Genomic DNA, 26,436 nt, shown 5'->3' with positions numbered 1-26,436 from the left:
CCTCTAAAATCTAGAACTTAAACTCTGTACACACCTAAAATGCAACTATAGTTAAGTCATAGACCCAAATCAAGGAACAAAGTTAAAACAATTTGGAGGTTAATGTCCATATTTTTTACGGAGGTTAATGCCCGTATTTTATACGAAGGTTAATGTCTCGATGAGTTTGATTTATATAAGACCTTTCCTCTTCATTCTTTATTTCAGAAAGTTTACTTAGAACCCAAAACCGAGCTTGTGAGCAAACTCTATTTCCATAATTTTTTAAACTTTGCCATATCTTTTACTGCATTGCACTAAATCCTAGTATATTGCTAAATCTCATTCCACGGCATTCAATAGAAAATCCTCCACTTCATATGTGTTATAAGATTTGAACTTTCTGACGATGATGTACTTTTTTTACAATACCGTGAGTTGTTAAAATGTATCAACCACGGTAGGAATATTCCGAAGTTGTTGCAGCCTGATGAACCATGATTTTAGGATGTCATGCTATTTGTGTACAGTTTTATTAACCATGGATGTCATGCCGTATTTGGATTTTTGGAGAAATTGTATATATACCACCTAGATGCGGTAATTGAGGATGGTGGTGATGACGCACATGTTGTTTATCATAAAGTATGTGCATTGAGGTTATACTTCATGTATCTAGTTGACACGTCCATATTTGTGGACAAAAGTGCATACTATGTTGATGTCGTCTAACTAAGATACTTTATTGACCGAAGAGGATTCGTGAGCATAACTCGGGGGCCTATTATTTAGTTTACCTTTAATCCAAATTAGGTGAAGCTTATGTATAAAAGACTAGACATATGACAACAAGCAACACCCTATTTATAGTAATATATTTGCACTTTTACTTTTACTAATATTTCATAACACTTGTATTACGTAGTTATTAATATTTCATCTGAACAATTTTCAAGCATGAATCCTCCATCACTTTCCACGTCTCTTTGACTAGACATAAGTGGATGACTAAAATGAGGCTTTATCACATGCTTGCTTCTTCATCTCGTTCAAAGGGATCCATGCGACTGAGCAGTTTCAAGTTTATCTTGACCGCATCACGGTAGATAATTTCAACTTCACATGGTACAATGATCACTGTGAGACACACCCATTAGACGAGATATCCTTCTACTTTAGGTGGTTGACTTGTGGGTCACGAATAATGTATATATATCTACTTCCGTGAGTCATGCGCCAATTTGGATATATGCATGGTATTCCTAAAGCCCCTAATGTTGTTTCTCCTCTCATAGTCCGTCGTAGAGATATTGATGAGATATTTTTGGAGTACCATGCTCATCTCTCCCTAAAGGATGTACGTAGTGTGCCAACTCTTAAACTATGGAGTATTGTATACAGTTACATCCAATGGTTGTTTAGAGTGTCATATCCTTACATGACACCAGATACAAAAGGAGAGTCACCTAGACCAGCTCATCAGGAGATATTCTAAGAGGACCAGGCTAGGACGGACCATTCCATTGACATGTTATCGATCTGTCTAGTGGCGGATACACGTATATCCATTTGGGGGCTTCCCCAACACAAAAATTGAATTTTGGTTTAATACTATTATTAAATATTTTTGTCAGCCCCCATAATATTAATTATATGTAATAACTCATACTTATATTTACATACTACAAATTATTCACTGTCTGAATCTCTTTCTAATTCATATATATCTATAATATAAGAAAGTTCTATCTTTTTGAACTTTCTATGTGGTGCTGCCAAGTGGCTTAGTCTTAGAGCAGAATTTGTTTCTTCTTGATGCGCCATGTGTAATTTTGATGATTAATGAAGGTATGTTGTTCCATATTCCACCATTGATGTCTCATATAATTGGCATTAAGTTCGGTTTGTCCATGCAGCTTCTATGCTCCATTATTATATGTTACAAGCAGAACTTAATGAGGACTTTATATGCTTCTTTCCATTCAGCTTCAGCATCGGTTATGGTTATGTAATGAAGAGTGGAATGAAGAGTTTGTAACTCCTACATGGTTTTGTTATTTATAGTATTGGTTGGCTACACTTTTCTGCAGTATCATACCAGTGTTCAATATGGCAAGACCATTACAAAAATATGTGACATCAATGACAGCAAAGAACTTTGGAAAGTTTCTGTTCGTGTGCACCACAAATGGACAGTTGTTTCGAACAAGAGGGAGCATTTTGAGATGATTTTTGTTGATGTATCGGTAATGAAGTGCATTGTTTGGTTGTTTTTACATATATTGTTTTTGGTTTATTGTATGTTTGATTTTAATGTTTTTTCCAGGGTGGTGACATACATGTTGTTGTTCCTGCACCGCATGTATCTCTTTTTTCTGAAAAAATGGTCTTGGATCATAGTTACACTGTTTCCAATTTTAAGGTTCAGGCTAAGGTTGCGGCTTTCATACCTTCATCTCATAAGTTTATGTTGAAGTTTACTGCTGGCACTACGGTTACGGATGATAATAACGCTGAAATACCTCCAAAGCCGTTGGTGTTTACTAAATTTACTGATATAATAAACGACAACTTTAACAAGGATGTGCTAATAGGTAGAATATTTTATCTATATTCTGTTTGACTGGATTTGTTTTTTATGTGTTGTTTCATTTTAAGGTTTTTTTGGCTGTATGTGTTTTAGATGTCATTGGTATGGTGGAAAGTATTGGGTATTCACAGACCACATCAGGTGCCCGGAAGCAGCAGATTAACATGATGCTGCGTGACGGGGGGTTTGTATTCATATTTATTGTATAATTTATCGAACATATCTTATGTGACTATGTAGATGACATGGTTTGTATTATTTCTTCAGTGAGAATACTATCAATTGCACGCTTTGGGAATCCTATGCTGAACAATTCATGAAGTTCAAGCAGGAGCGCGGAGATGATTCTGGTCCTATTTTTGTCATGATCCAATATGCGAAAGTCAAGGAACAGGGTTAGTAATTGAATATAGATGGTTAGATATCCTTGTATTTTGATATAGATGGTTATGTAACATTCTATTTGAATAGGTAAGTTTCCACTGTCCGTGACAAACACGTTTAATGTTACCGTCCTTGGTTTGAATACTGATTTGCTGCCGATGAAAGAGTTTATAGAAAGGTATGCTCCCTGGATTTGCTCTTGTGTGGTTTTAATTTTTATGCAATGTGATTGTTACATTACTGTCTTCCTTTGACAGTTTTCCGAAGGATTCCATGATTATGTTGTCTGGCCAGGAGGGTTCCAATTCACAGCTTTCAGCACAGAACTCTGAAAATCAACAGATGACTCCTGTATAGAAATTGCTTTCAAAGGCTGTTGTAATGCCTATTGGGGATATTATAAAACTTAGAACTGTATGTTTGGAAGTTGTTGGCCCTTTATTCTGATTTAGTATATATTGCCATTTTTCCGTTGCATTTGACTGTGTATCGTATTATCTTTTGGTTCCATAATTGCATATTACATTTTGTGCGACTGTTGGAGAAACTAAAATGCTGGTTGCCTCTCCGTATGGCTGGTATTATCGTGGTTGTCATGCTTGCTCATGTATTGCGCGTGGTGACAGAGCTCCGTTTGAGTGTGAGGCTGGACATTTTACTGAGGCAGAGATTTTTAGGTTAACATACTTGTCACATGTTTTATGTTATTTCATTTATATGTGTGATTGTCAAGGTACTGAACATGACCTTTTTGAGTGCTCTATGTATACTGCGAATGTAGGTATAAGATTGAGATTGAGGTTACTCATGCCGGGAATAGCTGTAACTTTCTATTTTGGGACCGAGAGTGTGAGTTACTTTTGGGATTGTCTGCTTCTCAGCTACGTCATACAATGATTAAGGTATTTCCGTTTACATACTGTTGGAAAAACATAGACAATTATGCCAGAGTTAACTGATCTTTGTCTTGCAATCTCCTACAGGCTGGCATTCATGATCCCTTGGAATTCCCACTGGCATTGGATCAGATGTTGGATTGCAAGATGGCTTTCAAAGTTAAGTGGCAACCACGTTGGAAGAATGACTCTGCCGTTATGCTATTGAAGAATGACCCTTTTGTGAAAGAGCTTGCTGATCAGTTTGACACAGATGAAGTATTTGAATTTAATCTTTGCATGTGTTATGCAACTTAAAATCATTGTAAACTGACTTTGCGCATATTATGATTTTGTACTATCTTTCGAATGATTTGTAGATGAAACAACCTGCTGTCGAAGCAATGACCACTGTTTGATCCGAACCTAATTTTGTCGTCGTAAGGACGTTTACTGTACTGAAATGTACTCCACTTTTAATGTACTGTTGAATATTAATTGTGTGATGTCTGTTCACTTGTGTAACAGGATCTTGATGTGAGTTCAACGCACAGCACAGATCCAGTTACTCCTACTGGAAAAAGACACTTTCCAGGCGTATCAAGCAAGTCAACAACCTCGGATGCCACGTGTGATGGAGAACTTTCATCAAACAAGTTAAAGAAAATTATAAAAATAGAGAAGATAGATTAGTAGTTCCTGCATAATTTTATGTATGTTTTGGTGTGTTTTTGTTTTATGGTGTGGACATGTTTTATTTCCTTTCCACTTTATTTATTTTTTGTTTGTATTGCCACATAAACAAATCAGACTTGTAAGTCTGTTTCTTTTGGTTTGGTAACAACTATGTAATTTAATTTCTGTTATCTTAATATCAGACTTTTATGTTTTTTCTTAATAATCTATTCAACTGCTATGATATACTTTGTTTTTTACTCATCTCCAATATCCAAACTAGCATTACATGCTATTGTAAAAACATATTGTCACAACTAATAACAACCACAATTTGCAATATTGGTTACGACTACACAGGTAAAAGACACATAAACCTTATTCAAAAGTTACTCACGTGAAAATTATCTTGCATTTTTACTGAGAAGTCAACACAACTAGCATGCACCGACCAAATGCTCCGTTGAATGTCATAAACCTATTAAAAAGTTCCTAACATGAAATTGAACTTGCAATTATGCTGAGAAATCAAAACACCGAACATGCACCGACGAAATGCTCCGATGAATGTTATAAATAATCAAAATTAATATAGCTGCGCATATGACATTGTATGTATTCTCTTCAATTTGTTGACATTTATCTGAGCACCTGTGGCAATTGGATTGAATGGGATCACCTACTGAGTTAAATAAAGGTACACATGAGAGTTAGAAATATGTTAATGTCCATTCATGTTGTCATTAATAAGTACTGTTATAATAGGTAATATAAAGATTGTACATAACGTTTTGAAATTATAATGACAAGACCTTCCATTTGTATTGTATAAAGTATATAGCAGATAATGCTTCACTTAGTGCCTCATCCCAATCAACTTTCCAACATACCCCATTAATATTATATCTGTTTGTTTCATAACAGCTGTTATCACTTGAGTAATGTGAATCCATACAGTTTTATATTGTAGAATTCATACAGTTTAATATTGTAATTGGAATTGATCTATATAATTAGTCCACTCATATTCTTCTTAGAACTACTTACTGGCATCGTAGCTATCTTTAGGAAATATGCTAGAAACTAATGAACAAACCAGTCATACTAACTCTTCTATTGCTAGACAAAGTAGAAGACTTAGAATGAAGGAGAAGAGAGATGCACAATGCACTGAATCAGATCATTCTCAAAACTTGGTAGATAAAACTGATGTAAGTGATGCAAGGAAGAAAAGAAGGCTGATATTGCAAAATAAGAAATCATCATGTGGTCATCCCACCAGTGCCCCATCCCCAAGTACAGTCTCCCCAGTTTCTATTCCAAATGTAGAAGATAGAGCTCATTCAATTGATGCTCGCAAGAAAAGAAGGCTTATATTAGAGAATAGAAAGTTTTCTGTCATACCACCTGAAACACAATATTCCCAAGTGCCACTGTCTAACTCTGAGGATGAATGCAGCTCATCCAATACTTCAGACTCTGAAGATGATATGGAACAAGCACCGTTAGCAGATTCAAATTTACAAGGTAATGTTACAAATAATAAACATTTCAACGGCATATCAAATATTTAGATCACAAATGACACTATGCTAATTTCTAAATCTGCAGAATATTCTGATATAGGGGATCAAATATGGGAATGTACATATTGTCATGCACACATGTGGCTTCAAGAACGTGCCAGTAAAACCAAAAAGGGACATGTTCCAACATTCCATCGCTGTTGTCGCGGTGGTAAAATTGTTGTACCTTTACTTGAAGAGGCACCCCCACTGTTGAGACATCTGCTGTTTAACAAAACATCTACCGAGAGCAAAAATTATCGAAATAATATTCGAACATACAACTCAATGTTTTCGTTTACTTCTCCTGGAAAGAAATTTGACACCACATATTCAAAGAAAGGAGGACCACCAACTTTGAGACTGCACGGTCAAACCTGTCATCGAATAGGTACTCTACTACCAGAAAATGGAGACCGTCCGCAATATGCTCAGCTATATATTTATGACACAGATAATGAAGTTACTAATAGAATGAAGTGTTTCAGGTATTTCTAATATTCCACAAATAGTTAAGGTCTTCGTGATCGTTACCTATATTTATTTTTAACGTCGCATAAAATGCGTAGAGACAATACTGAAATTGACGAGAACACTGTTCATAATTTGAAGACCGTGTTAGATGAGTTCAATATTCATGCAAAAGTTTTTAGAATGGCGAGGGATGTCCTGGACGATAATGCATTCTTAGACTTAAAACTGAGGGTTATATGTGATAAACCTGAGGATGGACGCGTGTATAACAGACCAACGGTTTCAGAAGTTGCTGCACTAATTGTGGGAGACATTGATTCTGCTTGTAATAGGGACATTATTATTCAAGCACGCAACGGTGGTTTGCAACGTATTGATGAGTTTCATCCAGCATATTTGGCATATCAATACCCTCTCATATTTGCGTATGGTAAGATGGTTATAGGAAAAATATATTGCATAGATATCGCCATGAAACTGAGGTTACTCGACAAAATCGTCAGAGCATCAAGGACTGGCTTTCATACAGGTTACAAGACCGTAGCGAGGAGGCAAAAACTTTGCTACACTCACGCCGTCTGTTTCAACAGTTCTTGGTCGATGGTTATTGTATGATGGAATCTGAAAGGCTGAACTGGTTGCGAAATAATCAATCCAAATTAAGAGTGGGAAAATATAACAGGTTGACAGATGAATGCAATAACGATGATGGCAGACAACAACAAAAGCGGGGAAAGCGAGTTGTCTTACCGTCATCTTTTGTTGGGGGAAAAAGATATATGGATCAACTGTATTTTGACGGAATGGCAATTTCAAGTAGATTGGGTTTTCCGGACCTATTCATTACATTTACTTGCAATCCAACATGGCCAGAAATTATCCGTGCCTTGTCCGAAACTGGGTTACAACCACACGATCGACCCGATATTATTACTAAAGTCTTCAAAATCAAATTTGACGAACTCATTGCAGATATAACAAAAAAGCATGTTCTAGGGAAAGTTTTGGCCTGTAAGTATGCATTTTTATGTTCTATTAATTAATTAACATCTTCTTCCTAAATTGAAATTACATATTAACTAACTGGTACATTTATAGTTATGTACACTATTGAATTTCGGAAGAGGGGATTGCCACACGCACATATTTTGATTTTTTTACATCCTCAGAGCAAATACCCCACACCATCTGACATTGACAACATCATCTGTGCTGAAATACCAGACCCTGCTGTTCATCCGAGGTTGTATGCGTTGGTTAAATCTAACATGATGCACGGCCCATGTGGAGTGGCGCGCATGACATCAACCTGTATGAAAAATGGTAAATGCTCTAAATACTTTCCAAAGAAGTTTAACGAGGAAACTATTGTTGATGCAGAAGGTTATCCCCTCTATAGGAGAAGATCAAAAACCCACGTTATTGAAAAAAATGGTATCACATTGGACAACCGTCATGTGGTACCTTATAACAAAAGATTTCTCCTCAAATATAACGCACATATAAACATGGAATGGTGTAACCAGAGCACTTCAATCAAATATCTTTTCAAATACATTAGCAAAGGCTATGACAGAATAACAGCTTCGGTGTCAACCAACAACAATGAACCGGTTGATGAAATAAAACAATACTTAGATTGCAGATATATCTCACCATGTGAAGCATGCTGGAGAATTTACTCCTTTCACATTCATGGTAGAAGACCGGCAGTTGAACGTATGTTTTATCACTTGGTAGGCGAAAAGGCTGTTTACTACACTGATCACGATCGAATGGAAAATGTTTTGGAGAATGCAAGTGTTACTGATTCCATGTTTACTGGTTGGCTATCTGCAAACTCAAAGTATACTGAGGCACAGTCACTCACTTATGGTCAATTTGTATCTAAGTTTGTTTACCACAAAAAAGAAAGGGAGTGGAGGCCCCGCAAAAAGGGATTCACCATTGGGAGATTGATATGGGTTCCACCAACAACAGGTGAACTTTTTTACCTGCGGATGATGTTGACGGTAGTCAAGGAACCAAAAAGTTATGAAGAAATTCGCAAGGTCGGTAATACCCAGTATGAAACATTTAGAGATGCATGCTTCGCCATGGGATTTCTGGAAGATGACAAAGAATATATTGGTGCACTCAAAGAGGCCAGTGAATGGGGCTCTGGACATTTTGTCCGAAAACTATTTGTGGTGATGCTATTGTCAGGTGCTGTTAATCGCCCAACACACATTTGGAAGGAATCATGGCAGCTGTTATCTGATGGTGTCCTACATGCTCAAAGGCAATTGGCTTTAAATACAGGTTTTTAAGAGTTTAAATTTAAACAATATATACTAAATTATTGCTGCAGTTATATTATCTATCACTATATATATATATATATATATATATATATAATTACAACCAAATGGATCTCTTCTATTAGCCAATGCCTAACTTTCTTCTTTATAATGTTGAAAAACAGAATTGGTTCTCACAGATGCCGAATTGCAACATTTGACCCTGATTGAAATAGAAAAGCTGCTTCAAGAAAATAAAAGGACACTAAAAGATTTCAAACCAATCCCTTATCCAGATGGATATGTTCTGCAACAATTAGGTAATAGACTGATATATGACGAACGCAATTATAACATTGCCAAAACAAAGACAAAATTCACAAATCTCTTTCGTGGACTTACAGGTAAACCATTGAAATTATTATTAACTAAATTTTATAATACTACTGTATGTTTGGTTGATCATTTAGCGATTCATAATAACTATATCGTTAGTTATGCTATTGAAGAAAACCAATTTTGTGAAAGACCTTACTGATAACCTTGACCCAGATGAACAGACAGCTATGTATCAAAAAATTATGCGCGCAGTTGAGTCTCATAATGGTGCAGTCTTCTTCCTACATGGTTACGGTGGAACCGGTAAGACATACATGTGGAGAACACTGGCGGCAGCATTAAGGTCGAAGCATGATATATGTCTGACAGTCGCAACCAGTGGTATAGCGTCATTATTGTTGCCAGGAGGTCGAACTGCACATTCAAAATTTAAGATACCAGTGCCAACGCTCGATAATTCTACTTGCAAAATTGAGTACAATGATGATGTGGGAGACCTTCTTAGACAAACTAAACTAATTATTTGGGATGAGGCTCCAATGGCACACAAGCATACTTTTGAAGCACTAGATAGAACGCTCAGAGACGTAATGTCTAAATACGGTAACTCAAAGGAGATGTTTGGTGGAAAAGTTGTTGTTTTTGGAGGTGATTTCAGGCAGATTTTACCTGTTGTCCCTCGAGGAAGCCGTTCGGATATTGTACATTCTGCCATAAATGCGTCTTACATATGGAATTCTGTTCAAGTGTTAACATTAACCAAAAACATGCGCCTGCAATCCGGTCCGACTGAAGATGATACAAATGAAATGCAACAGTTTTCTGAATGGTTGTTAAGAATTGGCGAAGGAAAAGTATGAAGGATAGAAAAACACTTAGAAAGGGGGGGTTTGAATAAGTGTAGCTTTAAAAACTAGACAGATAAAAAATAAATTGCACAGTTATTTTTATCCTGGTTCGTTGTTAACTAAACTACTCCAGTCCACCCCCGCAGAGATGATTTACCTCAACTGAGGATTTAATCCACTAATCGCACGAATTACAATGGTTCTCCACTTAGTCAGCAACTAAGTCTTCCAGAGTCTTCTGATCACACACTGATCACTCCAGGAACAACTGCTTAGATACCCTCTAAGACTTTTCTAGAGTATACTGATCCACACGATCACTCTAGTTACAACCTGCTTAGATAACCTCTAAGACTTCCTAGAGTATTCTGATCCACACGATCACTCTAGTTCCTTACAACTTAATGTAATCAATTCTAAGAGTATTACAAATGCTTCTTAAAAGCGATAATCACAAACTGTGATATTTCTCTTAACGTTTAAGCTTAATCTCACTAATATATTACAACAGCAATGTAGTGAGCTTTGATGAAGATGAAGATTCTGAGCTTTGATTTGAACAGCGTTTCAGCAAGTTTAATATGAGTTGTTTTGGTGCAGAATCGTTTAAAATCATTAACCTTGCTTCTCATCAGAACTTCATATTTATAGGCGTTGGAGAAGATGACCGTTGAGTGCATTTAATGCTTTGCGTGTTCCGTACAGCATCGCATTTAATGTTATACGCTTTTGTCAACTACCTCGAGCCTTGTTCACGCTGTGTCTACTGACGTAGCCTTTAGTAGCTTTTAACGTTCCTTTTGTCAGTCAGCGTAGCTTGCCACTTGTACTTTCTTCTGATATGATGTTTGTGAATACAACGTTTGAATATCATCAGAGTCAAACAGCTTGGTGCATAGCATCTTCTGATCTTCTGACCTTGAAGTGCTTCTGAGCGTGATACCATCAGAACTTCAGTGCTTCTGTTCTCTTGTTCTTCTGATGCTTCCATAGACCCATGTTCTGATTCTGCTTCGACCATCTTCTGATGTCTTGCCAGACCATGTTCTGATGTTGCATGCTGAACCCTTTGAGACAAAGCTTCTGAGCGCTGAATTATGCATACTCTTTATATATTTCCTGAAAAGGAAATTGCATTGGATTAGAGTACCATATTATCTTAAGCAAAATTCATATTATTGTTATCATCAAAACTAAGATAATTGATCAGAACAAATCTTGTTCTAACAATCTCCCCCTTTTTGATGATGACAAAAACATATATAAATGATATGAATTTGCGATCAGAAAGAACAGACGGCAAAAGACAAATTACACAGCTATAGCATAAGCATATGAATATGTCTCCCCCTGAGATTAACAATCTCCCCCTGAGATAAATAATCTCCCCCTGAAATAAATACTCGAAGAACTTTAATAAAAGACTTCCCTGATTATTTCGGTAGAGACGATCATATAAGCTTCTGTCTTTTAGAGAATTCATAGCTTCTGACTTCTGCTTCCATTGGACAGCTTCAGAACTAGAATTTCTTTAGATCCCTAGAACACTCACAGCTTCTGATTCCTGCTTCCACCTAGGACAGCTTCAGAACTTGAATTTCTTTTATCTTCCGAACATTCACAGCTTCTGACTTCTGCTTCCATCTAGGACAGCTTCAGAACTTGAATTTCTTTGATCTTCTGAACATTCACAGCTTCTGATTTCTGCTTCCATTTAGGACAGCTTCAGAACTTGAGTTTTCTGGATCTTTAGAACATTCGCAGCTTCTGATTTCTGCTTCCCTCGGATAGCTTCAGAGCTTTGAATTTCTTCCAACATCACTTCATGCTAGATTTGTATCAGAACATTGTTGAATGTACCAGAGCATCATCAGAGCATCTCTACATCCTGAAATGTTACAGAACAAAAACTAAACGACAAAAGTCAGCATGAACGAGTTAGAACATAAAATATATATTCGAACACATTATATGTATTAGAGCCATATAGGCTAAAATAATGTATCAGAGCAAATAGAATTTTGTTAGAACAAATAGACAAATATGGATCAAATTCTATTATCAGTGCTTCTGATCTCTGAAGCTTGACAGCACTCAGCTTGCTTCAGTTTCCATGGTTTTGCTTCTTGTGTTTGCTTTGAAGATTCTCTTCACTTCTTTATACCTGCAAAACACTTAAACCATATAGAACTTGCAGTTCTTGTTAGTGAATGTGTGGGAGCTTTACCCAGCAACTGATAGATTAATCAAATCATTTATCATTTATCTTCTCCCCCTTTTTGTCATATCATCAAAAAGCAAAAAAGATTCAGAGACAAACAAAACGAAACACACGGAGGAAGAAGATGATTTCATTGAAGTTCAAACAGCAGGTACAGAAGTACATGAAGATAAGAAAGATCAGATGCACAAAGACAGATGCAACGAAAAGAAAGAAACAACACAGACTCAATCTAAGATGGCCCTAGTCTTGACAAGATCTTGGTCAGCATCTCTTGAACCTTATTGTTGTGTCCTTCTTGCCTCACCATGAAAGCGCTATACTCAACATTGAGTGAGCTTTGCTCATCCTGTCTCTTCTGAATTTCTTCCAGAGTCCTTGCAAGACGAGAAGATTCATCAGAAGAAGCTTCAGCGCTTTCAACCACAGGAATAGCAACTTGATCTGTAGCTTCCATGGATAGATCATTTGCAGGGATTTCCTCAACAGGATCTGATTCAGCAACATGATCTTCAGCATCTGCTTCTTGCATAGAAGCATCTCCATATTCTGCAGCAGGAATTTCCGAGTCTCCATTCTCAAGTGCCTGAAGAATGGCAGCTAGATTCCTGGGAGCAGAAGGACCTTCGACTTCTGGTGGGTCAACAACTTCTGGAATGACCAAGCTTGGGTCTTTCTCAGACGGGTTTTCCCTCAGATAGTCAAAGAGAGTCTTGAAGTCTCCTAGCAGAACAGGATAATGAGGAATAAAGATAACAATATCCCTGCATGGATTTGCTTCCATTTCAGCAGCCAATCTTAATTGTTCCATCTCATCCAAGAAGGGCTTCTCTTCCAACAGATGTCTTCCTTTGAGACTAGCAAACCAGAAGTCTTCATAATTCCTCAGAATTCCACGAGGCCGTGGGGCAGCAGCTACACAGGCTTCCTGAAGTTCTAAAAACAGAGCATCTGATTCTCTGCGAAAGATCCTCCAGAAGTTCCGCATAGCAACATCATTCAATCCAGAACTTTCAGCAATTCTGAGAGTATCAAAGGTACTTCTGAGATTCCTCTTTATGTTTTCAAAAACTACACCAATAGGATATACAGGGCGGAATTTTATTTGGGTTTTTGAAAAGGCAGGGTTGGAAGTGAAGTACGGATGAGGTTCTCTATCCAACCTATAAGAAGATTCTGCTTCAGTATCAGAATCTAACACTACCACTTCAGCTTCAGGACGAGGCTTGGGAGTGTAGTTGCAATCACGGAGCAGCTGCTCATGTGATGCAGAGGTTGGAAGAGGAGAATCACAAAGATTGTTTTGAGAGGTGGAGGGAATATGTTCAAGAGTGGCATTGAGAGAAGGTTGAGATGGAAAGAGAGTTTGAAGGGGTGGTATATCCAGAACAGGATTTATGGTAGGTGGAGAGGAAGGAATGGTTATAGGAGAAGATGGAGGTGTAAGAACATGGACAAAGACAGGTGATTCTGATGTGGCTTTTTCTGGTTCAGGTGTAGGGACAACCTCTATTGGTGCAGCTTCTGAACAAACAGCAGGAACAGAATCAGGTTCAGAAATGCATATACCTTTGGAACCTCTCAGAAAAGCTTTAGCCACATCCTCAGTCTTCTTCTGCTTCTTACTCTTCGGCTCTTCAATAATCTTTGTTTTGCCGCTAGCGATTTCTTTCCTTCTGACATATGCCAGAACTTCTGGTTGATTCTCAGCCTCTTGAGAGATATTTTCTTCATCAGATTCTTGAAGAATCATCTTTCTTTTTCTGATTTTCTTCTTCTCAACAACTTCAACAATCTCAGCATTGTTATTTGACTTCTTCTTCTTTTTCTCAGCTTCCTTCTTTTTCTTCTCAAAATCAGCAGAGACAGCCTTAGCAACCTTTGCAATGACTTCTTCTGGGACCACTTCTTTATTGGTGGTAGCAGCAGGATGATCAAACTTTCTTTTGGTCCTTTCTTCCTTCTTACGATTCACTTTAATAGGAGAACCTTTGTCTTGATCTTTAAGACTCTTATCCTCTTTTTGTGACTTCAGATACTTAGTTCTGACTTCAGGTACCTCACTATTGAAGAAGGCTTCAAAGTCAGCTAGTACTGGTTTTCTTCTGATTCTTGTTCCAGCTAGAGGTTGAGGAACTTTGAGGATAGTGTCAATTATTTTCATCTTCTTTAAAGAAAAAGCATTCAGACAGGCTCCAGAGGTGACAGCAAGGTCTTTGATAATACCTTCAGACTCCAGACTCTCAACAATCTTGGAATGCACCAGAAGGTTTGTAATAATTCTACCAAAAGGAATGATTGTTCCACCATTTTCTTTTCTGAAAGCGTTTCTGGAATCCTTTACTGCTTTCCACATATGGTTGAAGATAATGTTAATTGCATCAACCTTCTTCTGAGTGGCAATGCAATAAAGAATATACCTTTGATCATTACTGATGAAATCCGAGGCATGTGTTGCTTTCCTATGGTAGAAACACCCAAGAAGGATCTTTGTCCAGATTCTGTAGACATCTTTCAAATCCTTGACGTGTTTTGTTTTCTTGACATTTAGATAGAGAGTGGATAGAACATCTCCCAAATCTGCCCTTTGATCAAACTCATAAACCCCTTCAGGGTTTTTCAGATCAAACATCATTCTTAGGATGTTTTCAGTAATAACAACAAACTTTCCATGGACGAAAGAAAGTATAGATTTTGGAGCAACCACAGCATGTGCCCAGAACTCCTTGACAAGATCCGGATAAACTGGACCAACGAACTCAGCAAACAACGAGGTCCATCCTTGAAAGATGATGTCTTCTTTAAGGTGAAATTGGTTTTCTTCAATGTTGTCAAAGTCAACCATGAGTTCACACAGAACTTCCAATTCATCTTTAGGAATGGAGCATGCAACAACAGGAGTGAGTTGCAAAGTTTCTTCTTGGAGATGATGAGGAACAGATGACTCAGCATTTTGGGATGAGAAGGCAGCCATGGATGCAGAATGAACAAAAGCGAACAAGAAAAGCGAACTGGGTTTTCAATTAGGGTTTTTAGAAAACGGCTAAGAACTTTTCAAACGAGAGAATGCAAGGAGAGAGAGAGTCAAGGAAGCGAAAAAGATGTAAGATATGATTTGAAAAGAATATATAGAGACGGATTTGAAAAGGAAAATAATAAGAAATATAAACTGAACAGTTCCAGAATCAAAAGAAATCAATTTTATTAAATGATGAGTGACGTAAGGAGAGAGAACGTGGTAAATGAAATGATTTAAAACAGTTACCTAGGTCGGCGTCTTTTCAACTGCACGCTTTGTACTAACCGTACAGACACGTGTTCACCATAAGATAATAGATGACAGCTGTAAATTTCAGAATAGACTTTACGCCTTCAGATTCAGATCACTGCTTCTGATCTGATCAAGTTTCTCTTCAGGAAACACTCCTTCTGAAGTGTGCTGATATAAATCTGAATGATCTTCTGATCCATTACTTCTGATATACACAGCTTCTGGAGGTTCACTTCTTTGTTCTGCAGCTTCTGATAAGACAAAACTGTATCTGCAGAAATTCTTAAGCGCTTTGTTTCATTAGAAACAAGTTTATCATCAAATCAGATATTTATTGATTCGTCCACAATCAATGTTTCAATATTGTATATTCTGTAGCATTTAGAGCATTCAGAATACTCAAGAACGAAACATCATTGCTAGAAACAGACAAAACAAATGATTCCAAGACTAATAAACTTTCTTTTCTGATCTCCTACGAACATAGATTCTTCAACAGATTTAAGTACCAGAACTTGGAAGACAATCCTTCTTCCCTTCAAGTGTTGAGACCAACTTGAGTCCAGGTGACATGACATGTTGATTTTTATCTTCTTTGTCGCCAAGAGAATCTGCAAAAGAAATAGTCTTTTTCTTTGGTACCCACATTTTCTTGGGTCCTTTCTTGTTAGTTCTCCTTAAGTTCTGATTGAACTTAGGTTTAACAATGTAAGCAGAAGGAGGAACAGCATGATAATTTTTAATGTGAGTTTCATGATATTTCTTAGGTTGTGTCACATGCTTTCTGGTGTGTGTTATGTGAAAACTTTGAGCATGTGAAGTGTGCCTAATATTATGGGAGTGGCCATACTTGAACTGATCATACAATGGCTTGTATGTGAATTTCATTTCATCAACAGGTTCAAGTTTGTATGGGGTTTCACCCTCAAAACCAATGCCGACTCTTTTGTTTCCAGACACAGCATATATCATAGAAGCTAGCTGACTTCTGCCAATACTTCTAGATAAGAACTTCCTGAAACTTAAATCATATTCTTTCAGAATATGGTTTAGACTAGGAGTGGATTTTTCTGAATCAGAAGGAGATCCAACATTATTGGATAATTTTAAAAGTTTTTCTTTTAATTCAGAATTCTCCAACTCAAGCTTCTTTGTTTCAAATTCAAATAGCTTTTTCAGCTTTTTGTATTTGAGACTAATCTGAGACTTGAGTTCCAGAAGTTCAGTTAGACCGGAAACTAACTCATCTCTAGTAAGTTCAGAAAATACCTCTTCAGAATCTGATTCTGATGTAGATTCTGATTCGTCATCTTCTGTCGCCATCAGCGCACAATTAGCCTGCTCATCTTCAGAGTCTGAATCATCTTCTGACTCATCCCAGGTTGCCATAAGACCTTTCTTCTTATGAAACTTCTTCTTGGGATTTTCCTTCTGAAGTTTTGGACATTCATTCTTGAAGTGTCCAGGCTCATTGCATTCATAGCACATGACCTTCTTCTTGTCAAATCTTCTGTCATCAGAAGATTCTCCACGTTCAAATTTCTTTGAACTTCTGAAGCCTCTGAACTTCCTTTGCTTGGTCTTCCAGAGTTGATTTAGCCTTCTGGAGATCAAAGACAGTTCATCTTCTTCTTCAGATTCTGATTCTTCAGGATCTTCTTCTCTAGCCTGAAAAGCGTTAGTGCATTTCTTGATATTGGATTTTAATGCAATAGACTTACCTTTCTTTTGAGGCTCATTTGCGTCCAGCTCTATTTCATGACTCCTCAAGGCACTGATAAGCTCTTCCAGAGAAACTTCATTCAGATTCTTTGCAATCTTGAATGCAGTCACCATAGGACCCCATCTTCTGGGTAAGCTTCTGATGATCTTCTTTACGTGATCAGCCTTGGTGTATCCCTTGTCAAGAACTCTCAATCCAGCAGTAAGAGTTTGAAATCTTGAAAACATCTTTTCAATGTCTTCATCATCCTCCATCTTGAAGGCTTCATACTTCTGGATTAAAGCTAGAGCTTTTGTCTCCTTGACTTGAGCATTTCCTTCATGAGTCATTTTCAAGGACTCATATATGTCATAGGCCGTTTCCCTGTTAGATATCTTCTCATACTCAGCATGAGAGATAGCATTCAGCAAAACAGTTATGCATTTATGATGATTCCTGAAAAGCTTTTTCTGATCATCATTCATTTCTTGCCTTGTCAGCTTTACGCCTCTGGCATTCACTGGATGTTTGTAACCATCCATCAGAAGATCTCATAGATCACCATCTAGACCAAGAAAGTAACTTTCCAGTTTATCTTTCCAGTATTCAAAGTTTTCACCATCAAATACCGGCGGTCTAGTATAACCATTGTTACCGTTGTATTGCTCAGCAGAGCCAGATGTAGATGCAGGTGTAGACTTTTCACTTTCATCAACCATCTTTTACTGAAGCGTTTTTCTCTTCCTGAATCTTTTCTAAACACGGTTAAGTGCTTGCACCTTAGAACCGGCGCTCTGATACCAATTGAAGGATAGAAAAACACTTAGAAAGGGGGGGTTTGAATAAGTGTAGCTTTAAAAACTAGACAGATAAAAAATAAATTGCACAGTTATTTTTATCCTGGTTCGTTGTTAACTAAACTACTCCAGTCCACCCCCGCAGAGATGATTTACCTCAACTGAGGATTTAATCCACTAATCGCACGGATTACAATGGTTCTCCACTTAGTCAGCAACTAAGTCTTCCAGAGTCTTCTGATCACACACTGATCACTCCAGGAACAACTGCTTAGATACCCTCTAAGACTTTTCTAGAGTATACTGATCCACACGATCACTCTAGTTACAACCTGCTTAGATAACCTCTAAGACTTCCTAGAGTATTCTGATCCACACGATCACTCTAGTTCCTTACAACTTAATGTAATCAATTCTAAGAGTATTACAAAGGCTTCTTAAAAGCGATAATCACAAACTGTGATATTTCTCTTAACGTTTAAGCTTAATCTCACTAATATATTACAACAGCAATGTAGTGAGCTTTGATGAAGATGAAGATTCTGAGCTTTGATTTGAACAGCGTTTCAGCAAGTTTAATATGAGTTGTTTTGGTGCAGAATCGTTTAAAATCATTAACCTTGCTTCTCATCAGAACTTCATATTTATAGGCGTTGGAGAAGATGACCGTTGAGTGCATTTAATGCTTTGCGTGTTCCGTACAGCATCGCATTTAATGTTATACGCTTTTGTCAACTACCTCGAGCCTTGTTCACGCTGTGTCTACTGACGTAGCCTTTAGTAGCTTTTAACGTTCCTTTTGTCAGTCAGCGTAGCTTGCCACTTGTACTTTCTTCTGATCTGATGTTTGTGAATACAACGTTTGAATATCATCAGAGTCAAACAGCTTGGTGCATAGCATCTTCTGATCTTCTGACCTTGAAGTGCTTCTGAGCGTGATACCATCAGAACTTCAGTGCTTCTGTTCTCTTGTTCTTCTGATGCTTCCATAGACCCATGTTCTGATTCTGCTTCGACCATCTTCTGATGTCTTGCCAGACCATGTTCTGATGTTGCATGCTGAACCCTTTGAGACAAAGCTTCTGAGCGCTGAATTATGCATACTCTTTATATATTTCCTGAAAAGGAAATTGCATTGGATTAGAGTACCATATTATCTTAAGCAAAATTCATATTATTGTTATCATCAAAACTAAGATAATTGATCAGAACAAATCTTGTTCTAACAAAGTATCTGAGCCCAATGACGGTGTGACAGATTTTGAAATTCCACCTGACCTGTTGATAACACAGTTCGAAGACCCGATCGTCGCCATTGTTGATGCTACATATCTTGACTTTATTCACAATTTTCGTTCAATCCAATACCTTAAGGGTCGAGCAATTCTGGCTTCAACATTAGAAATTATGGAACAAATAAACAATCATATCCTTGACTTAATCCCAGGTCTACATCTCTCTCACTACCCTTTACGAAAAACAACTTTTCATATTAATTTCACTTAACTCATTATATTCTTCATACAGGAGACATGCGGGATTACTACAGCTCAAATACTGTTGATAAGTCCGAAATCAATGACGACACAGTGGTAAATATCCTAACTCCAGAATTTCTCAGTTCCCTCCGTACATCTGGTTTGCCTACCCATCATTTAAAGTTAAAGGTTGGAACACCAATTATGCTCATGAGGAATATTGATCAGTCAGAAGGACTATGTAATGGAACAAGGTTGATAGTAACAAAATTGGGGACACATGTTATTGAAGCTTCGATAATAGCTGGAAAGAACTGTGGCAATCAGGTTTACATCCCACGAATGGATATGTCACCTTCCCAATCACCATGGCCGTTCAAGCTCAACAGAAGACAGTTCCCCATTATAGTGTCATATGCCATGACAATTAACAAATCCCAAGGACAGTCTTTGGATACTGTTGGTCTATACCTACCAAGGGATGTTTTTACACATGGACAAATATATGTTGCACTATCAAGAGTGACCACAAAACAAGGAATCAAGATATTAATACATGATCAACATGCAAAAGTTAAAACAACAACTACAAATGTAGTTTACAAGGAGATCTTCGACAATATATAATTCCTGTATTTGTTGCTTTTATTATACTGATTCTTAAATTTAAATCCCTTTTAAGGTTTACTGACAGATCGACACTAAAAAACGTCAAAAGCAATTATAGTTGTTATACCCAAAAATTTGCCCACATATTTTTCAAGAAAACTCCAATCTGAAAATTAAGGGTCTCATATAATCATGGATTTTTATTTCAACAAATATCCTGACATATGAAATACTTAGTTTTTAGAATCTTTCTTATACAGTAATTTGGCTTGCAGTTGAATTCATTCTTACGCAAACGCCAAATACTGTTTATTACTTCACACATGCTATTTATTTATTTACAGATAAATAGTACTGACACAATTGGTACAGAGTTAAATCTTTTTGCAGGCGCAGAATCAGGAAACTCAGACTGTACTGGTAACAAGTAGATTATTATTATCTTTTGTTTCCCACTAATTTTTGTACTATATTCCATTATTTGCAAAAATCTTTTCAAATCTCTTTTTCAAAAATCAAATCTCCCTTTTTTCCAACACTATCATACACTTTCTTTCAAATCTTACTTCCACTCAAATTTTCCTTTTGTACGGAATCACATCATTCCCCAACGTCTCTTTCCTTCTTTCCATTCTATAAATACCTCTCATTTTCTTCCATAAAATCTCACATCAAATTCCAACTCATCTTTCAAATTCCTACCTCATATCTATTTTCTCTTCTTCCCTAACAAGAATGGCAAAGTGGATAGAGACACTATTTCTTACAGTCATCACCATTGCTACGGTGATCATGACTTTCTTCTGCCTGCATAGTCCTGAAGAGTGTGGACCTGCAATGGTTGCACTCCCAATCATCTACATGTTATTGTTCATAGCATGGGTCATTAATCGTCATTCTTAAAATTTGCCGTATTTCTTATTTCTTAAATGTACCGTTTATTCGTCGTACTGTTCAATATAGTATGTGATATTTGTACTGTCAGTATTAAATGTTGTACTATTTGTCATAATATTGCTTAATTACTAAGATAATATTTTGTGTGTTTTCTGCCAGTCAAATATTCCTATTCCTGTGCATTAAATAATTTTCAGGGTTATTATCGGTAACTTTGCCCGTATACCGTAAATATTAGTTATTTATTATGTCTGTGTTTTTAACAAGTCATGTAAATAAACTTTCATTTTTCACATAAAACAAAAAAACAAAAATAACAAAAAATAAAATTAACTTTGACTGTTGATTTTTCACTCTAACTGCTGCATCAATACCTGGACAGTCAGTTGACAGCCAAACTGCTGGCAGTACAATTCTCAGTGTTTTGTACCATCAATCAAATCAATCTTTCACAATTCAAAATTCCAAGATTTTTGTTCTAGAAGTCTTCTGAATATCACGCGATTAGCAGAGACTCAACACTGCACAAAAATCAGGTACGTTTAACTGTCTCCTACACAAACAGTCCCTAATCAGGGTTTTTCTTGTTTTTACAGGAGCAACAAGTTTTTGAGAGCTCAAATGGATTTCATACACATCCATATATCTCAAAGTACCATCATACAAATTTTCAAACTTCAATTCACTCAGACGCACCGTCAGCAGCTCAAACAGTCAACAGACGACCCGTTTGACCGAAAAAGTCAACAGACAGTCAAAAATGAAATTTTTTGTCAAAATCCATATTTTGTCAAAGTATTCATCATTTGATCATTGGATGATCATAATTCATCAAGGAAAGATCAAAAATCAACAAAACCCTAAGATTCAAAATTAGGGTTTTTACCTGAAAAGTCAACTCAACTTTGACTGATCATAACTCTCTCATCCTTCATCCAAAAAATTCAAACCAAAGCTTGTTTTGAAGGAAATTCAATTATCTTTCAAATGCCATTGATCCCATGGTCATTGGATTCACCATTTGAAAAATATGACCAAAGACATTACAGGTCATTTTCAAAGTCAACAAAAAGACACTTTTTTCAAAAGGACACACAAGGAGCTTCAAAAATCATTTTGACATGAGACCAAAGACATTGGTTAGAGGACTCTTTGAGGTTTCTAAAAAGTGCAAGATCTCCTTCATATGACAAAAATTGAAGGATTTACACCTTGTTGAAGTTGGCTAAATTTTGGGAAAATGCATGAAATCAACATTGCTCAAAAAAGTGTTTTTTCCAAATGGGGCCAAGTTTTCAGCATTCAAACATCATTTCCATGTTATTATGGGCCTCCCACGACCAAGACTAAGCCCATACCTTTTTTATCCATTTTTTGCATGATTTTATCTTACTTTAAGATTAAAATTAAAAGGAAAATGCATGGATAAATGGTAGCTTACAATTCAAGCATGACTCATCAAAGAACCTTCAATTTTCTGCAGAGGATTGGTGCACAAGGCAAGAGCATTGAATGGAGTCAAGACTTGGTCAAAAATTCAAGGTTTTTAATATTTAAAAACCAAAGTTTCAACAAAGGCAACTAGCTGCAAGATAGCTTCAATTCTAAGCACACATAGCTTATAAATAAGCTATCATAGTTCAGCAAGCGAGGAGGCAAGACCAGAAGCATAGCATAGCATATAACACTTGTAATCACTTCAAAAAATTCAAAGAAAAACTCAAATTCGAATTTGTAATTTCAGTCCATTTCAATACAAACTAAGCATTCATATACCTTCCTTAGACATCACTGAAACTATCTCAATCAATTACAAGCCTTGAAGCTCACTGAATCGAGCTACACAGGTCAAAATTTGTTCAAACTAAAATCAATTCGTATCTGGTTATTCACACATGTTTAACAAGATGTAGACATACTATTGAGTTTGGTTTGAGGTGTAGATCATTTCTGGAAACTTAATTGAAGTTTGGACATGTATAAACGAAACTACCATTTTAGGGTTCATAGCTTCAAATTTAGGGCTTTCCAAATTAGGCAAAATTAGAAGTTCTGATTAGCACCATTAGATTCGCATGAACAAGACGAAACGAATGGAACCATCGCGCCAAAAATCTTTGCATGTTTACCCCTATTCGCTATTTTGCAGGTTTGAGGTTCATCAACTACAGCGCATGTTTCATAAAAGCGGTGTAAAAGGCCCTGGCGAGAGGTTGAAGATGATGAGGTGTCCCCACCTCATTGGTTCAGACGCGCGCGTTTTTTTTAAATTGTCCTCTGATTCTGTGCTTTGCAGGTGTAGCTTTTACCACGTGCCTCACCATCTGGACCACCTGATCTCATTTAATGAATCATCCAATGATCCAGATCACGCATGCACACCATGCTCCCTCACACACAACCACACAGGATCAGTATCCTTTATTTCTATTTTATTTTCTATTTTTATTTTAATTTCTTTGTTAAATTAATTAAAAATAGTTTTAAAAATCCAAAAAATACACAAAAAATATTTTTAGACTTCTAAAATAATATATTATTTTCTGAAATAAAAATATTTTATTTTCTTCAAAATTTCAATATTTTACATAATTAATTAGTATATATTTATATATTTGCTTTTTAATTATTCTAACCAATCAAAAAATCATAAAAAAAATTGTTCTTTATATTAAATATTGTTTATATATTATAAACTAATTTTGTACATATTTTGAATAATTTTATCTTTAAGTTTTAATTATTTGTATAATTATTTGCATAATTATGTTTTAATTAGCTTAAATCAATTTCAAATCAATTCCAAAAATTCCAAAAAAATTAGTTTTGTTTTAAAATTAATTGACAAATATTTTGTACATATTTTAACTTAATTTCTAGGTTTAAATCAATTTTCATCTTTTTCTTCATTTTAATTTAATTAATCATGCATTAATTATAATTAAAATCAATCATAAAAATCCAAAAACATGCCTTTTATTTTCTTGCAATTTAAATTCCTAGATAAATGTATAGGATGTCAAATTCATGTAAATAGGCTAGTTTACGTTTCCTGCAAAATCGATGTAATAGCGTAGATTTACTTTCCGCACTTTACATTTCCGCATTTTACTTTCCAGCATACATATAAACTGCGTGTATGTCAAAGATAAAATTGAACCGTTAGATCACTAACTTCAAAGATAAATATCTGAATCCAATCACAATCACACTTGCACCTCTTCAGGTAATCCTTTTCATTCCTTTCAAAATCAAAGTCAAAATTCTACTGTTTCGAGTACAAAATCGAACCTTGCTTTTATATCCGGTGAAAGGATAGATTTTTAAAGGAAATAGGATAAAGACCTTACAACTCAGGGTAGACCTCCTAGTTTGCTTGCTCAAATCAAAACAAACAAAATTCTCATACACTGTTGATTTTTTCAAAACTTTCAAAAAAGACAATACTTTGTATACATCCAAACACGGGTTATTACAAAGTTAACGTTCTTTTCAAAACATCTTTCGAAAGATAAACAAGCATTTTGTATACATCCACACACGGATCATTACAAAATTCAATTTACAAAGGTATTTGAAACCACATATGAGCAATTTCAGAGCAATTGAAAAAGTGATCGAAAAACAAGTGAGCTAAGCAAACTTAAGAGCCCATGGATAACCATGGATACAAAGGGTGCTAACACCTTCCCTTTGTATAACCTACCCCCTTACCCAGAATTTCTTAAAGGTCTTTTTTCTGTTTCTTTTATAAACCTTTCCTTAATTGGATAAAATAAAAGGTCGGTGGCGACTCTGTGATATTTTCAAAAAAATGCGAAAGCATTAAGCGACGAAAAAGAGTCAGTTCACGTATCTCTACAGATCAGAGGTATGGCCCGATATTAAAAAAAAATCGGAGGTCCACAGAACTGGCGACTCTGCTGGGGACATACTTTCAAAAACAAAATGTTTTCAAAAGGGGTTACCTTAAGAGAATAGGTCGATGTTTTCAATTGTTTGACTTGATTGCTCTATTTTTCAAAGGCTTGCTTGGGTATTTTGCTTGTGCGAAAGATTCTAACCCGAATCTCGAGATACCTTAAGTATATGACAATAGACCAAGGAAACTGTACGGCATGTACCGATACGGTTGATCTGGTAGTCATCGTTAGTGCGATACTTTGGTTTATACTGATGTCCCTTGAAAACGATCAAGGAGTATATTAGGCTTCCGAAGTGTCATTAAACACTAATTTGTCTTAGAACCTTTTTAGTTGAACTTGACTTGTGGCCTATTAAGTGGCTAGCTTTGAAATTGATCGAAGTTAGTTATCCTCGAGGAATATTTTTGATCGGCCGCTCGAGCGCCGTATTGAGATGTTACTTCCAAGGATCATAGAACCCGGATGCTATTCTAGGACAGGTTTTAACCAACTCAACTTCAGTGGGGAGGGTATCACCTATCAGCTCCATGCAAGCCTTTAAACCTAAGGCTATTATTTGATTTGTTTTTGTGTGCCACATGTTTGCATCATAAGCATATCATTTTTTGCACCAGACACTTCAAGGATCAAAGAGTTTACCTTTGTTTTTGCAGGTAATGGCTCCCGCCACCAAATATTACATCCGAATCAACATTTCAACGGTACCATCTGAACTAAAAGACTTAGTGTCAGAATTCCCCAGGAATGTTCAATTCACTGAAAGGCATGGTCACCTACTCCATTTGGTTACCTCAAAATTTGAAGAAGACATGATACGGGTCCTGTTCCAGTTCTTTGACCCTGAACATCATTGCTTTACCTTTCCTGATTACCAGTTGGTACCCACTTTGGAAGAATTCTCTGAACTAATTGGATTGCCTGTTCGAAATCAATTACCTTTCACTGGTTTAGAAAGGATTCCAAAACCTGAGGTCATTGCTGCTGCTTTACATCTGCGAAAATCAGAAATCGAGTCCAATTGGGAAACAAAGAGTGGAGTTAAGGGTTTACTTGCCAAATTCTTATTGGAAAAGGCTCGACTACTGCTAGAAAACAAAAGTTATCCAGCTTTTGAGGAAGTTATGGCACTTTTGATCTATGGGTTGGTTTTATTCCCAAATCCCGACCAGTTCATAAGTGTACACATCATCAACCTTTTCCTAATCCGTAACCCGGTACCAACATTGCTGGGAGACATTCTACATTCTCTACACACTCGTACCATGAAGAAACGAGGAACTCTCATGTGCTGTATACCACTACTGGCTAGGTGGTTTACATTTCATCTTCCCCGATCAGTGTTGAGAAATGAACAAAGAATGCAATGGTCTCACAGGATTATGTCTTTGTCTCATTCAGATATCCGGTGGAACAACTTCTTTCAAAGAGACATTACTATCATTGATCATTGTGGAGAATACCCTAATGTGCCACTCCTTGGCATCAAAGGAGGCATCACTTACAATCCCTCTTTAGCTCTACGCCAAT

The 26,436-nt window shown here is 36.5% G+C and overlaps 3 protein-coding genes across 3 annotated transcripts; all 3 read left to right on the top strand.

Moving 5' to 3' along the window:
* Positions 1 to 2,446: 2,446 nt before the first annotated feature.
* Positions 2,447 to 3,310, top strand: LOC131622867 (uncharacterized). Its single transcript, XM_058893887.1, has 5 exons — positions 2,447 to 2,573; positions 2,663 to 2,753; positions 2,837 to 2,964; positions 3,041 to 3,131; positions 3,211 to 3,310. The coding sequence occupies exons 1-5, from the start codon at positions 2,447 to 2,449 to the stop codon at positions 3,308 to 3,310; spliced, it is 537 nt and encodes a 178-aa protein (XP_058749870.1).
* A 2,266-nt stretch (positions 3,311 to 5,576) lies between these two features.
* LOC131622866 (uncharacterized) lies at positions 5,577 to 10,020 on the top strand. Its single transcript, XM_058893886.1, has 7 exons — positions 5,577 to 6,030; positions 6,115 to 6,556; positions 6,638 to 7,024; positions 7,225 to 7,553; positions 7,641 to 8,843; positions 9,007 to 9,225; positions 9,317 to 10,020. Exons 1-7 carry the CDS (start codon positions 5,577 to 5,579, stop codon positions 10,018 to 10,020), a joined length of 3,738 nt encoding a protein of 1,245 aa, XP_058749869.1.
* Positions 10,021 to 19,531: 9,511 nt separating this feature from the next.
* LOC131622865 (uncharacterized) lies at positions 19,532 to 20,104 on the top strand. Its single transcript, XM_058893885.1, has one exon. The coding sequence runs from the start codon at positions 19,532 to 19,534 to the stop codon at positions 20,102 to 20,104; it is 573 nt and encodes a 190-aa protein (XP_058749868.1).
* The last annotated feature ends 6,332 nt before the right edge of the window (positions 20,105 to 26,436 follow it).

Source organism: Vicia villosa, unplaced genomic scaffold (genome assembly GCF_029867415.1).
Source record: "Vicia villosa cultivar HV-30 ecotype Madison, WI unplaced genomic scaffold, Vvil1.0 ctg.000045F_1_1_1, whole genome shotgun sequence".
Classification (NCBI taxonomy): Eukaryota; Viridiplantae; Streptophyta; class Magnoliopsida; order Fabales; family Fabaceae; genus Vicia; species Vicia villosa.
Note: the sequence above shows the minus strand (reverse complement) of the source record. Positions and strands in the feature narration are given on the sequence as shown.

Excerpts from the sequence above, each read along its gene's own strand:
- LOC131622866 (XM_058893886.1), top strand. The coding sequence starts at position 5,577 with ATGCTAGAAACTAATGAACAAACCAGTCATACTAACTCTTCTATTGCT. Across the intron at positions 6,031-6,114 it reads AGCAGATTCAAATTTACAAG|AATATTCTGATATAGGGGAT; the intron begins GTAATGTTACAA and ends CTAAATCTGCAG. Across the intron at positions 9,226-9,316 it reads TCTCTTTCGTGGACTTACAG|TTATGCTATTGAAGAAAACC; the intron begins GTAAACCATTGA and ends CTATATCGTTAG.
- LOC131622867 (XM_058893887.1), top strand. The coding sequence starts at position 2,447 with ATGTTGAAGTTTACTGCTGGCACTACGGTTACGGATGATAATAACGCT. Across the intron at positions 2,574-2,662 it reads TAACAAGGATGTGCTAATAG|ATGTCATTGGTATGGTGGAA; the intron begins GTAGAATATTTT and ends TATGTGTTTTAG. Across the intron at positions 3,132-3,210 it reads ATGAAAGAGTTTATAGAAAG|TTTTCCGAAGGATTCCATGA; the intron begins GTATGCTCCCTG and ends TTCCTTTGACAG.
- LOC131622865 (XM_058893885.1), top strand. The coding sequence starts at position 19,532 with ATGCGGGATTACTACAGCTCAAATACTGTTGATAAGTCCGAAATCAAT.